Below are 16,137 nucleotides of genomic sequence, written 5' to 3'. Positions count from 1 at the left end.
ATTTTGAATCAAAGACAACCCAAACAGGCCACACAAACTCACCAGCATCTGTTCGAAGAGCTGTAGCACATCCTCATCCGGGAGTTCATACATCGAGCTGCTCTGTGATGGAACCTCATACTGAGCGGCGGATGAGTGCCTGTTTCCCTGCATGACCGGCTTCTCCTTCTTCGTCCTCATACTGGTAAACCGCTCCAGCTGATACAGAGTCGAAGGGCAAAGGTCAACACTCACATGAATATTATACAGAAATACACAGGTGTGTTTGACATCTGGATAGTCCGTAGGTGTGTTCGGAACAGCATGCTACACATTATGATTTAGCAGTATGACCTTATAGACCTTAAATTTGGGCATTTTAAATATAACTGAGCAAAAAATGTACTATTGTATGAAGTAAACTTGATAAATGAAACGGGTACATTATGAGGTCACATAAATATGCAACATGCTACTTCGTAAAATGTTTATCGTGCATCCTGCATACTTTTTAACATGAAATTGCAGTAGGCAATACAGGTTTATAGCGTGCAGTATGCAAACAGAGCACAGCCGTTGTTTAGAAAGATGGATTGATCTGTTAGCCAGAATATTCTGTTCTGGGATCAGTTGTTATTTCATATTTAATATTCCCTGTACATCCTTATCTTGTCTGGTCTGGCATTCAACAAACACAACATCATTTTAGGAAATTCCAAAACAATTCTGTAATCCAGTTAAATCCAGATCTTCTGAACAATCTTCAAGTCGAGAGTAAATCAGCATGAACATCCATGAGCCACACTGAGACATTTACACAGAGCAGCCAGCAGGGGGCGTCACATATTTATTCTCTCTCTATTTTGTTACAGAATATTTTTTATTGGAAAAATAAATCTAGATGTGCAGCCATCTAGATATTTTTCTTTGGTTTGGCTAACATCCAATAACAGATGACAAGACGGGTCCACAGCAGACAAAATGACCATAACTTGTAACATTTGTAATGATGTTGTGTGCATTTGACTGAAAGATAAATGAATGAATTTAGAAGGTGGCATGACAACAATGAATAAAATGCTTATTTTAGACAAAGTAAAGAGAATTCTTCTTATATTATGAATATGAATCGTGATGTACTTTTAGAGAAACAGACCTTAAAAAAAGTGTCATTGACCCAACATCTGTTTACTTCTTTCTAAACACATTATAAAACATTTAAACTACTATCTTTACTAAAATCATCCATTTACCAATATGAATCTGCTATTAAATCTTTATAAGTGTTGGTTCATTATCATCATAACTCACACACACACACACACACACACACAGACAGTGAACGTGCTTCACACTTTTCCTCTCACTGTTTCAGAGAGATGGCAAAGCCGAGAGAAAATTGTGTAAAAACCACTGAACGCTGACTTCAGATCAGTTGCTATGGTCCACATGGGCCTGAGAAACACTGATCTGAGGACAGTCGTTCAGTAGTGCAGTGTTTTGGAAAGGTGATGGGGTGTGACGGCCGGTGAGGGAGGCAAAGCGAGATGCATCATGAGAGGTTAAAGGTCAACGAGGACAGTGCTAGTGATGTCACACACGGGGTGATGTCAGTGCTGTGATACAAGGGTGACGGGACAAACAGGACACACACGTGTGGACCTACCTCATCGGGAATCAGCCTTTTGAGAGTCTGTACAGGAGGCAGGAAAGAACCAATGAGAACCAAATACACAAAGAGAAAGAGAGAGAGAGAGAGAGAGGCAAAGATGTAGGGAGGGAAAGAACAAAAAAGAGGAGGAAAAAGACAAAAGAGAAAGCAGAAGGAAAGCCAAACATATTGTGTCCATTTCTATATAATGATACAATTTCTATGCTACTGATTCAGACATGGTATTATTGATATTAAGGACACAATTAAAGAACGAGACATTAATAAATCATCATTTTCAAAAATCAGAAATATAAGGAGAGGCAAATTCTTTATTAATGTGTTGCAAATGCTCATTCCTGACACATGGGGGCAGTGCACACCAGCAAATAACCATCACTTCCTCAGCAGCCACCTGTACATAAACACACGTTTCCATGGCGACATAACAAAATGCTGATTCACCCACAATCTCAAAAGGAGAGGGTGTTGCGTGCGCTGTGGAATGAGAAAACACCCCACCATACTAAACCAAGAGATGTCACATGACCTGTTCATATAGGTGACACGAAAGACATTGACTGGCACCTCCCACTGCTGGCGGGAGCCAATTAAATGTCAGAACCTCAGGCTGAAGGTCTGGAAGCAGTGAAAAGGTCAAAAGGTCTTCAAACTCCGGCACAGAGACATCTCCCAACATCATTATCTCAAAACACTTGCTCGCTCGCGCTGTTAATTCATAATGTCGCTCTCTTTCCTCATGCTCTCAGATACTGTGTATGTGTCCACGGATATAATACACCAGACGTGTGTGTGTGTGTGTGTGTGTGTTTGTTCCTGTAGCACAATTGGTAAAGCATCTCGTTAGCATCATCGCAAAGGTCACGGGTTTGATCTCTAGAGAACACACATACTGACAGAAGTGGATAAAAGTGTCTTCCAAATGCAAAAGTGTGTGTTTGGTCAATCAATGACAACCTTCCTGTTAATTATTTTATATTACACAGACACACCTTTTTTCTTTACACTTACACAATAAAGCAGACATAACTGACTTTATATTAAGATCAGTCTCACATGTGCACGCACGCGTCAAACTTCAGACCACAACTGACAGAAGCTGCACTATAATCACACAGGAAACAGAGAGAATGTGTTCTTGACTTGTACATCTATCTTGTGAGGACCAGTTTAAGTTTAAGACCAGAGAGAGTAAAGTGAGGACATTTTGGACGGTCCTCTCCTGAGACCCCTATAAAGTTGTTTGAGGTCAAGACTTGGTTTTAGGGTTTATGTTAAAAATGGTTCTTAGTAAATTCGGGTTGGAGTAACGGGCTAGAGATGATATTGCATCTCTGTCCTCACCAAGATGGTTGTGAAAACATCTCTAGAACAGACTATTCATTTACTTTACAAAGCAGAATGATATAGACGCCACTTCTGTCAACACTCGGCCAATCAAATCAAAGAAATAAAATTAACTGTACAAAATAATACAATGCCTATAAAAATGGCATCAATACGAGACAATAATCAATGCTCACATCTCTAATGTAGCACTATGAAATCTGAAAATAATCTGATCAGGTAAAGTTTGGCAAAGTACAGTTTTAATATAACTTTACAAACACTAACTATTAATACAACTAGCTGTCGCCGTCCTTCTGAAACCTTCTGAAATGTGTTGTTTTTCAGGAAATAAAGAAACCACTGTACTTTTTAAATGATCAAATACAGTGTTCTCAAATACTTATTATTGGTTTTATGGTAAAATCCAGTGACAAACATAAAGGTTGACTACTTTTAATGTGTCTCGATCATCTCTCTAGCTCTCAAGGTATTAATAATAAACCAGACGTGTGTGTGTTCCTGTAGCTCAATTGGTAAAGCATTTCGTTAGCATCATCGCAAAGGTCACGGGTTTGATCTCTAGAGAACACACATACTAACAGAAGTGGATAAAAGTGTCTTCCAAATGCAAAAGTGTGTGTTTGGTCAATCAATGACAACCTTCCTGTTAATTATTTTATATTACACAGACACACCTTATTTCTTTACACTTACACACACTTACACACAACGAGCACTGGTGAGGATTCTAGCTCACTTCACATTTTCTGTTCACTTATATTCCTGTGATGCGAGTCGTGACTTCTCTGATAATTCACCTCTGGTATTCATCAACTACCGGCAAAACCGTCATCTCTCTGACTTAATTTTGTTAGACACTTGTTAAAATATATTACGAAAAACACCTTCTTTATTTCCCAACATCCGTGCATAAATTTGGAGGAATATTACATTTAAATATTAAGTAGATAGATTGTGTTTCCTGCCTGTTTAAAATAAAATAAATGTAACACATTTCCTACAGTTGGCTCATGGCATTTCGGTGAAACGGCTTCAAAAAAATGTCACGATTTCCTGATTGAGTTGCAATGTGGAAATAAAATGGGATTGCACGTTTCAGTGCACTTGAAGAATTTTGCGAATGGGACAGCCCCTAAAATGGCCAACTTCCTGATCAGTGCCCTGATTAGTGAACAAGGGAGCTGATTGAGCCACACCCATCACGTTCTTTCTTCTGCAGAACATAAAAAGAAGATATTTTGAAGAATGTTTGTACCGAACAGCGCCAGCACCCATTGACCTCTATTGTATGGACACAAAACAGATACAAGTAAATGAGTGCAGTTTAACAACATTCTTCAAAATATCTTCTTCTGTGTCCTGCGGAAGAAAGAAAGTCAAACGGGTTTGACATGACAAGCGGGTGAGTGAATGATGACAGAACTTATCACTTCAGTGTTAAACCTGTTGGAATTTTACAAGCATTATCACGTGGTTTGTTATATTTTTAGTTTTCGTTTTTTGGAAGTGATCAGCACAAACCATTATAATCTTGCTCTTGTGTTGGTGATTTTCAACATCCTTCATGAAACTGAAGTGTTACAACGGCCCCATCAGGAAAGATCAGATCAACGCTCATGAATCAGAGTTTAGTTTATAAACCGCAAACCTGAACACGCACCACAATTCCCACACACGCATAAAAGGTACCTGCGATTTTCATATCCTTCTATTAATATAGACAACGATGAATTCACAGAAGCGTTCCTTCGTTTGTGTATGTGGAGGTCATTTCTAATGTTGCACATTGACTGTTTGGTTGTGTATTGAAATTACGTCATAATTTGTGACACACCAGACACGCCCGTTACAATGTGACAAGCCACTTCCTGCACAAAGTGCTCACAGGAAGTGTCACAAAGAAACACACAAGCAGCCTTAAAAACACACACGTGCACACACACAGAGCATTGTTTAAGTCTATATAGGGAACAAAAATAGTATGATCGTATCATTTAATAGGTCAGGGAGCTTAATTTCTCTTCGGTCACTCTTTAGAACGCACTAAACAGTATCAGCCCAGCACACGTATGACCGTTGTCAATCAATCAACAGTGAAGATCTTTCAAAATGTAAAAAAAAATTGGCCAGACTCTCGTACTGTACAGCAGGTCTCGCTGTACGTATGTTAACTTCCTTTAGGCTAAATTAGTCTGTTTCCTCTGAGTTTCTCTCTCCATCTCGCTGCTCACAGTAACATGCTTTCTGTGATAACGCCTCGCTGGCCACGGAGAGGCATTTACACGCATGAATAACCACCTGTCACACACACACACACACACTCAAAGACAATGGGGGTGACCCTGGCCGTCTGGCCGAGTTGCTTTTGTTGACAGAACTTTATTAAAGACCTTTCAATTAGAAAATAGCACAAACCAAATTCTTCCTAACTAAACAAACAAGACGACTTCTTAACCGTGATGCCCACCAGTAACCAGGCAACCCCATTAGGGAGGCTGTTAATGGGTTACCCAGACAACAGATGCAGAGGATGCAACAGGGAACCGTCACTACTGTTGGGTCACCCAGAGCACCACAACTACGTTCCAGATGTTTTAAACTTAGTCGCGATGATCTGTGGTTGTGTCTGTTCATGACTACGTCTAAGAAAAGTTTTAAAGCTCTTGAAATACGGCGTGAGCAAAAATAACAGTATGTTTGCCTTCCATTTCACTTTTTGGTCAAAAAACAGGCCACGCCCCAAACTCACACTATTGGTCAAGCCAAATAATAAGACGGTGTGTCACATCAACAGTTTGTTTAATTGCTTGCAGGAAGAGCAGATTTTAATCAGAGGATGTTTCGTAAATGTGTCGATTATCAAAATGACACAAATATCCCTGTACAGACAGTGACAGGAAGTGATGTCAGAGGTACTGAATTCAGTAATGACCACATAATGACCCACCATGATCCAACAGTTGTGTGCGTGTAGGGGGAATCTCTTTAACCAAAAGAAAGGATTCTCTTTAACCAAAACAATTAGCCTCGGAGGCCTGATCAGAGGCAGACTTTTGACAACATGAGATCACGCGTTACATATATGGACCCTTACAACACTAAAAAACACATGGCGACGCGCTAGAACACTATAGCAACCACTCAGAATACTTCAGCATTGTGGCAGTACGTACTACAAAGAAACATCATCTAATTTGCATCTTTACTTCAAATAAAACTTTTCTCTCAGAACGTTTTGAAGAATCTGGGCGTGCACTGTGGTTCTGCAAATGGGGACATGCAACGGTGTGTGTGTGTGTGTCTCATTTGAATGACGGTTGAGTGCAGGAATATGATGCATTCAGTACTTCATAAGTTTAAGAGTCGCACAGTTTCAGAAACACACACACGCTCTGTGTTTGTTCACACTCAACTCCCAGCAGTGTCCTGCACTTCATGAACTGAGAAGTGCTGTTGTTCACAAACTCACACACACTTAATATTCTGTCTATGTTTGCAAGCCTGTGTGCGTGTGTCATCAAGACAGAGACTCTTCTATTGGGTTAACACACATACAAAGTTATTTCTCTATAAGTGTGTGTGTGTGTGTGTGTGTATGTGTGTACGTGCCAAGCTACACTAAACTTTTAAACTTATTTGTTATTAAAGTGATATTTTACAGACAATTCTTTCATTTAATCACCCTCATGTTTTTACACACATGTATGATTTTGTTTCATCTGCACAACACAAGAAAAGATGTTTTGAAGAACATTGGTAGACAAACCATATTGCCCCCCATTGAGTTCCATTGTACCGACATAAAACAACTGAGACGTTTCTCAAAATATCTTCCTATGTTACACAGAAGAATATGGATGAACTATCTCTTATTAGATTGAGAAGCATATATTTTATATTCCCCACAAAAGCCATTGCTCTTTGCATGCATGTTCTGATGTAGAGCCTGTGTGGTCAGAACACGCATGTGTCAAGTGATACCGACACCGGATGCACGGTCATGTCGGGAATGGAAAATCAATTCCTATTTGGAATCGGATCGGAAAGGAATAGGAATCGGTGTTCGAAATTTGAATTCCTCTTATCAATTCCTGAGTGCCTATTTTCAGAAAAGCACACGTGTTGCGTGATCTGCTGATATATCGATAAAAGCCCTTATGAACAATATTCTTACTACAGTAAGCATAGTTTGACTATAGTATTCCCATTCAAAAGTACAGGAACCACAAATTAACCATAGTTTCATTATAGTTACTACAGTTTAACTATGATCTACTTCAGCTTTGGTAATGCAAATTGCAATAAATCAGAAAGAACATGGTTCTATGTGTATGTATACACAAAACGATGCTCATAAAGATCTATATATTTTTTCGCAATCAAGTCAATAAGCAAGCTTATGACCATACAGGTTGATATCGAAATGTTTTTCTTCAACTGTGGAATCCAAACTGGGAATCGATAAGAATCTAAATCGATAGAGTTGAAGGTCAAAATCAGTTTCAGTGCAGCATTTGTGTTTATGAAGCATATAATTTTTTTTTTAAATGACCGATCGTTTCACTAGATAAGACCCATATTCATCATCTGGTTTTGTTTAAAGCTGCACTGAAACTGTCATTTTGACCTTCAACCGTTTGGAGTCCCTTGAAGTCCACTATATGAGAAAAATCCTGGAATGTCTTTCCGGCTTAAGAAACAAATACATAAACATCTCGGATGACATGAGGTGAGTAAATTATTGTCAAAAGCGATTCAGGTTGGGTAAAGATCTCTGGTCCCGAGATGACCTCTACTTGAGAGCCCTGGATACGTTTAGACAAAACAGAAAAACTTGAGAAGCGTCCGTCACATTACTGTAACGTGAGGTTAAGTCACACTGAGATGTTGAAACACAAACACAGCTTCTGTCACATTCTCCTCCAGACACACCAAACATCTAAACAATCCCAGGCGTTTACACACTCCACCTTACACAGAAGTGTTCACACAATGAGTGTGTGTGTGTGTCAGTGAGGTGAGATTAGACGGATTAATCTGTTCATGACAGACTGCAGGTCAAAGGAAATTTTCCTGTCGTTGTTGCCAGCACACAAACACAGACACACTGAAGTGCTTATTTACCCGTTCACCTCTTTTTATTTACCAATTATTTATCTGTTTCATAGGTACCCAGACACACAATCAGGCATCTAACCACACCGCAACATAAAACGTTTTTAATGAAATAAGATACAAAATGTTTTTAATGGTCATTTAATTTATTAAGAAAGGTTCAAAACATAAAAAAGCTAACTCACTCTAAACACACATTTCATGTTTCCTTGACAAAAAAAACATCTCACACACACACGCCGTCCTGAGTGCCGCAAATATCTCTCACATATAAAATGACACGTGCCATTATGAACCGGCTTCATTTCACTGACAAAATACTTACTAAAACGCTACCACAACCACACACACACATGCCAACAGGAAGAATCACTGTGTACCTGTATCACACACATTGATCTCAGATATTAGTGCACCTACGTCTGCACTAGCTCAACATCTAATCCAGTGACTCAAATTCTATTTAGATACGGTTCTCACATACCGGCTGAGAAAGGGCGCTGGCAACTTTGACAGTCTGATTTAATCCATTCAGCCTGGACCGAGCACATTCCTCTGACTGGAGGCGCACACACACACACACACACACACAAACACACACACGAAGGTGCAGCTAAAAGAAAAAGTTTGTCTATTACCTTAAATTTCAATTTTAGCTTTAAAGTTCACCCACCATTTATACAGGATGAGGCTGTCTGACTGACATGTAAAGAGCAAAAATCATTTTTATGTGATGTTTAAAACAATTTAGACAAAATGATAAAAAGCAAAGTAATATGCATGGCTGTGCATGGACAACAGAGCAGAAAATATTTAGGGATGCACGTATCGGGCCCGATAGCAAGCTCATGTAGTCATTACTCATTTAGATACACCGATAACTCACGTGACATACCTGACAGTACTGACTGAAAGTTTGTGACAAGCAAATAAAATTGTTAGGGATGCAACGATATGTAAATATTGGCCGATACCAGATAACTATTTAACATTGGAAGCCGATAACCGATATATTGTCCGATATACTGTACCTGAATATTAATATAACATTCCGTAAGACTGAAAAATGGGTAAAAATTGGACAACTGCTTTTATTTGAAAACATTGATGCAGAAAAAGGTAACCATTAGGTCAAAAAAGAAAATCATGTACCAAGCCTACTAAAAACTAGTTTACAATTCTTTAACATTCAGGTCTAATTTTTATTTAACAAACAAATTATAGATGTTCTTCCAGAGCAACCCGGATCATTGTTCTTGAAAGCTAAATGTCTAACGGGTCAGACAGCAGTCTTATTTGAACAATATTATAATATTCCAAAAATAATTTACACATTCATAAATATTGTATCTACATACGGTTCCTTTATCAACAATGTTTTGCTAAAAGCAGTACTGCATTTTAACTGTGAACAGTGTGCAGCCGAAGTGAAATGATTTATGATGTATAGGCCATAATATATCGGCCTTAAAGTTATTATCGGCCAATACCGATAACATTAAAAACGACCATTTATCGGCCAATACCGATGTGGACGATAATTTATTGTGTATCCATAAAACATTTCTTTTTTCATAATGTTTTTTGTTTTTTGAGTTATTAGTTTCCATGTGTCGACTTGTGCTTAGAAAATTGCCACCTCAGCAAAAAAATGACAGGAACAGGCATCGGTATCAGTATTTGTATCGACGAGTAGGGTTTGGTATAGACTTTGATGTTCCTTGATTTTGAAGATTGACCAAATTTTCGTTTTGCCCAGCCCTATTGGCAACTGGGTAACAGAAAAAAAGTGATACTCATTCTCAGCCTTCAAAATAAATATCAGAAATGAGAGAGACTACCTTATGGCATTTACATTTATCTATTTGGCATACTCTTTTATCCAAAATCTTACAATCCACATTGCATTGTATTTTACATTTGTTTTGGACTATGTGATATCCCCTGGGATTGAACCCATGACCTTGGCATTAGTACTGCCATGTTTTAACCACTGAGCCACAGGAAAACTGTTCAGAATTTCCATCCAAAACAAAGTATGAACCATTTCACGGGACAGTACTTCTTAAAGCCTTATAAACTTGTTTACCTCGTACAAAGTGCCAAAAACAATCAAATATTCGCTATGGAGAAAGTTTAATCTGTGTGTGTTTGTGGGGGGGGAGATAGAATCAAACCCAGGACCTTTGCACTGCTAAAGCAATGCTCTACATGAACACCTGGACAGGAAGTGAAACCGAGGATTATAAATCTGCTGCTTAAAACTTCACTTCTCACACGATCAGGCATCTTGCGCATCTTCATGACATAAACGTTACAGTCGAGACCTCGAACGAGAGAGTTAAACTGACTTCCTATTCACCATCGCTTCCTGAAACAGCATAAACACGCATGAACAAACGCATGAACAAACGCAATCACACGCCACTGAGTCACGATGACTTCTGCCATTCTGCACAACTCGAAATATTCAACAAACAAACATTTGCTAACAACAACACAATGTCAGGCGCCGGTGTCAAAGATCAAACCGCCTGCGTCTTTATTTAGTCAGTTCATTGACATTTATGTCATGACATCAAACTAAATTTAGAATATTTAAACGTTATCCGTGTTAATCCGACAAACTGTAAATTAACACCATATTAAAACCACACAAATCTAATTCATTCACAAAAACAACAAGAATTTCACCAGTTTTCTCTGGGCATTGATGACTTTTATGTGGGCTGGTAGGGGGGACGAGAGAGAGAGAGAGAGAAGGAGTAAGAGAGAAAAATGGTACAATAGCTGTTCTGTGTCCAGTCTTGAGTTTAACTTCACAATTACAGACAAAAATTGAAATATTAGAATCAGAAGGAAATACTTCACAGGAAATACTGCGTGCATTAAACACTGTCATTTGTAACTGCAGTTGCGGCATTACGCCACAGTGGAGGCGCTGTTTGTTATCAGCACACTGAGGTGCAAAAAATAATTGCAGAACAAGAGCTAGCTATGTTTCACGCAGAGCCATTGAAGAGAGCGAGTCGCGTCTTCTCCGTTGACTCCAATGGAACCCCCATTTAAAGACGAAAGCCATTTAATGAATAAAAAAAATGAAAGAATTAAAGCATTTAAAGAGAAAACGAGATCATGAAATCATTTAAGTGAACCACAGAGAATGCAACATGTGTATGAGCTTTGCTTATTTAGTAAGACTGGTTAATTCAGTTGGCTATTGTGGGCAGAAAAGTTAGGTTGAAAATGATATAAAACTTTATTTGTTTAAGAAAATCGCTTTGGCTGAATAAAAGTGATGTTTTAAGTTACTTAAAATTGTAATTTTCATCTAATTGTATTAGAACGTTTAATGACAAAGTCACTTTGGTTAATCCACTTAAAGGTACGGTAGGCCTACGTACAAGATCAGGATGGCACCACCTCTACCTCATTTTGAGCTAGGAAAAACCCTGTTAACGTACACAGTAGGTCCTTAGGTCAAAATAACGCACCCAAAAAAGGTACAACTTTTTTGTGTTGGTACAAAAAGGGTACCGCTCCAACGATAAACAAGGGAACATTTTAAAGCTCTTTTCCGACAGTGCAGTTATTTGGAAATGTGGAAAACAAGTTACAAAAATAACAATGCAGGAGTGATTTTGTAATCAATCCATCAGCTAAAAAAGCCACAATGTCATTTTTTGTAACATGCTGTTTGTCATAAATATTTTCTATTTCTTACGAAAACGAATGTTTCCTACTTGATGATTCCTACAAAATGTGAAATTTGGACCTTCCCATGCAAATCATCTGGTTGGCACATCGACTCAGGAATTGACTCCTGTCATGACTGACAGCTGTGTGCACCGGTGCATGCTGGATAATAAGTTATCTGTATGATTTTTCAGCTGTACACAAACATCATGACATAAGTGTTTATCCGTCCTGAGGGCACAGACTCAGCTTTACCTGCCCAAGACTTTAACTATCAGTCCACAGAGAGATATGAATGCACCACCGCAGGTTCATGTCGCATTAGCGGCATGTTTGTCGACAATCTTACTGTTCAGCGACTCCATATTCCTCAGTGGAATATTCTGGTAAAAACTGTGAGCATCGCTACAGCGGTCAGATGATGTTTGTAGATAAAGAAAATAAAAGCAATTCCACGAAATGTGACCTGGTGCTGGTCCTGCTCTAATCCACAGCGTGCTTTTATCTTTGCGTAGGTATTTGTAGTATTTTGATAAGTGTCACGCCCCACAAACACCCGTATCCAAAAATTCAATTTACATCGGTTGACTGATCTGCTTCACACGCTCGCTTACATGAGCAGATTGACAGCTCTCAGGGGTCATACGCAATGTCAAAGATTGATTTGTAAGCATAATATCTAAATTATTTCATGATGCTTGTAATCATGATCATAATGACAACAAGCAGGTTAAAACAGCAAGGGATGACAGGATATGACATCATCAAAGTCGGTTTCTCTCAGCAGGGGCTGATGTCAGCGATGACCTGTTCAACTGCGCTCTGCTTTATTTTCTCCTGAACACACTCAGTTCCTAACTTAAACATGACCTTTCACCGGTTCACATGAACACCGGTGTGTGTTTGTGAGAGAGAGATATCCCTGCTCCAGGGTTTAGTATGAAATCATTCAGCTGGCAGAAATGAGACAATGACAATTCACTCCGGCCCAAAGCACAAAACTGTTCCACACTACTGAGCACACTTGTAAAACTACTCTCTCAGTCCCAAAATCTGAAGGCCACACCATGACTTCAAAGTCACACAGGAAACAAAAAATTTAAGCGATATGAAACCTCTGAACATGAGCGCAGATTGAGTCCAGTGATCTGTAAATATGGTTTGAGAAATGGACAATAAACTGTTCTAAACAAGTTAAATAACTAAACTTGTTAGTAAAGGTGACAAGCCGAACGTGCTTAAGGGCGTAAATCCTGTACCTCAGAGATGACGTATTTTTGTAGGCCAACCAAGAAGTTCCCTTGAGTGAGAGCCAATGCATTTTTCCCATAGACTTTTGGAAGATCGCAAAAAGTAAGATCTGTGATTAACAAATGTTCATGATGATTACATATTTTGTTTATCAAGATAATCTTTACAGATTAAAACAATATTTGCTATTTGTGAAGTTTACTGCAATCGGCAGAAGTGAAAAGCTAACAAGATGCTATAAACAGACTACACTTAGGGTCGGACGACATCAACGTCACCCCCACCAAATAAATCCAAGCTTTTTCAAAGGTTATCAAAAACATCTTCTCTGGTAAGTAATAACTCCTTGAATGAATCCCCAACAATGCTTTAGAGATTTGAGTCAATGTTGTATTATTTGTGAGCTTTATATTATGCTCGATGACGTCTAACGTCCCCGCCAAAGGATGTAGTCGTTTTAAGCAACATGTTAGCCACCAGCGTTTAAAACTAGACTCAATAAAGCTTTAAAAAATTATCACATGCAGGTGTGTTTTATGTTATAGATTAAAACGTGAAAATGTTGAGCTTTTGTTAACCACAGACCTTTTTTCAGGACATGGAACCGGAAGTCCTAAAACTCACTTCCAGACTTTGCATACATAAAAACATTTTCTCTGAGGGACTCCATAGAAGCCGTCATCAACTTAAGAGATATTTGGCATGTGATACCAGCAAGGTCTTTCATATGCAAATGTTCTACACATTAGTCCCAACGACAGGTCTGTGACTTCAGAGAGGACCCGCACTTCTCCATTTGTCCCATGCTAAAAAAACTGCAACTGTCCAGATAAACAGACAACGCTGTCAATTGTTGAAATAGTGGCAGGCATACATAGACCTATGATTTGGATTATCATGAGTATAATTAAACTCCAACACATTGTTAAAACATTTACCATTGGCTACCGTAATTATTACAGTCATACCACAACTTCTACAGTTTTGTCATTACTATAAAACTGTACCTTGATATAATCCAGCACTTCCTAAACACAGTGATGTTCAGAAACCTTTGTTAACGCTTATGGCTTTGTATATATTTACTACTGTAATATATGTGGTTCTTTGGCAGTAACGTCATTTGTTTGCAAGCGATCCATTTCTCAAGCAGACAAAAACCCCACACCTGTTCAAACGGTGATGGTTCACATCACTGCATCTACAGTTTCACTATTAAACACCAGGTGTGTTTGGGAGTCTGTGGATACCCTTTGTAAAGATGAGCTCGTGTCTCATTTACATACAACATACTACTGTATCCGCAGCGTCTGGTTCACAGAATGCGACACAAAAAAGAAACGACTGTCAAATTGGGTAATGCACCCACAATGCAATGCGGCTTAATCTCTCTTTGCGGTAGTTTTATCAGTCAACCGCAATCTCTTTCCGAACTGACTCTTATTCGCACCGTAAAAGCGTTTTAAAAAAATAGCGTTTCGTGATGCGGCTGAAATACTGTATCCCTGAAATGCCAAAAAGTGTAGTAGTCAGTGGGCGTGGCTTGAGCGTCAGCATACGGTGTTGTGACATCACAAAATTCCTACTCATTCCCGTGCTCGCGCTTTACCACTTACACGAGCGGAACATATATTGGGTCATTTACCCAAGGCAATACGATTCATGTCCATATACAAGATTGCATACATTTATTACCTTTTACAATCTGCGTCTACTGACGTCAGTTATACATGAGAATTGTTCCACAACGACACACAATAAATAACATTAAAAAAGTTACACTTGAAAACGCTTCTTAAAGTGACACGCGTACTAAATTCATTCACACGGTAGCCAAAGTATACTTAAGCCTTAAAATGACACGTTTCCCAGACCACAATTTGGAATGCACGGGTCTCCCCCCCATCAGTTACGTTTATGTTTATGAGCAAACAGACCACAATTGATGACCAGCACAACTTCCAAAGCAACATATTGAGAGAGGGAATACTCAGATCCTTCACAACATGCTTTTTCTCACACACTCTCGCGAGGACTTCCTCATTTGAGATGTCGAGCACGTCGCGAGCGGTCTGAGACGCTTCAGAAAGTATAAACTTCTCTCACACATCCAGGAAGTGAAGGTTGCAAAACTTATGTGCAGAAACACGGCGAGTTCTGCGTGATCAATAACTCGAAAAGAGTGAACCGACCCCGCACTTGGACAGTTGCGCAAAACTGTTGTTCTCGTGCGCTTAACACCACCCGACGCTTCACTACAGTCGCCTGTTCAAAGTAAACAAGAGCACAAGCAACACACAAATAAACGCGTCAAAACACTTACAAACTTCTTTTTGCTCTCTCCATCTTCGTAGGTCTTCTTGCTTTTCTTGTCCTTTTCTTTCCCACTTTTGGAAGCGCCAGCTGATGCTGAGTTCGGATCCATAGTTGCACTTGGTGCTGCGCCCTAAAATCACTTAATTTCTCTTAAATGTGCGGGTTCTGCTCCCCGCACACACTCACACTGTCCCTGCCCCGCGCGGAGGCGTCTTATCCCGCGGCCTGGTGCTGCTGCGCGCCGCCGGCTCGAGCTCGTCCCCCGGCACAAAAGAAAAGGAGGGAAGTTTGAACCGCGATCCCCCGGAGGTCTCTTACGTGGACCGTTCACGGTTCAGTATTCGGCGCTAGAGTCTGAAGCACCAGATCATAATCCACAGATCTCCGCGCAAAAGTCCCCGCTCGTGAGGAGTTAAGTTAGTCTCGACCTCTGGAACAACAAACAAACCGCGCTTTGTGTCTCAGAAACGACCGCGCGACAGAGCTGTCATAACTACACCCGATCGCTGACATTCACTTCTTGTGGTTCATGGTATCGGACTTCAGATTTAAGTTTAGAGCCATTATGAGGAGAAAGATCAGATGAAGTTTTCCGCTTTCTCTCTCTCTTCCTGTCTCTGTGCGTTTGTGTTTGTTGGGGAGGTCAAATGGGAGGAACCATCATGCGCACTACACACACGAACACACACCTGAGTCACATAACACACAGGTAGAACAACACTGACGTTTAAGGACAATTTCACACACACTAAGGGTTT

At 39.6% G+C, this 16,137-nt stretch overlaps 1 protein-coding gene across 2 annotated transcripts in view; it reads right to left on the bottom strand.

Moving 5' to 3' along the window:
• The window catches only part of LOC130437719 (protein diaphanous homolog 1), a 67,036-nt gene extending 51,018 nt beyond the window's left edge, over positions 1-16,018 (bottom strand). The window contains exons 1-3 of one of the 2 annotated variants that reach the window (XM_056769221.1): positions 15,387-16,018; positions 1,646-1,672; positions 43-198 (exon numbers count right to left, since the gene is read on the bottom strand). In XM_056769221.1, the coding sequence (XP_056625199.1) occupies positions 43-198; positions 1,646-1,672; positions 15,387-15,488 (285 nt within the window). In that variant the 5' untranslated portion in view covers positions 15,489-16,018. The remainder of the gene's footprint in view (positions 1-42; positions 199-1,645; positions 1,673-15,386) is intronic. The other variant, XM_056769222.1, reaches the window with a different exon arrangement.
• Between the last annotated feature and the right edge of the window lie 119 nt (positions 16,019-16,137).

The sequence above is a fragment of the Triplophysa dalaica genome, chromosome 16, assembly GCF_015846415.1.
Source record: "Triplophysa dalaica isolate WHDGS20190420 chromosome 16, ASM1584641v1, whole genome shotgun sequence".
Lineage (NCBI taxonomy): Eukaryota > Metazoa > Chordata > Actinopteri > Cypriniformes > Nemacheilidae > Triplophysa > Triplophysa dalaica.
This window is presented reverse-complemented; position numbering and strand designations above follow the sequence as displayed.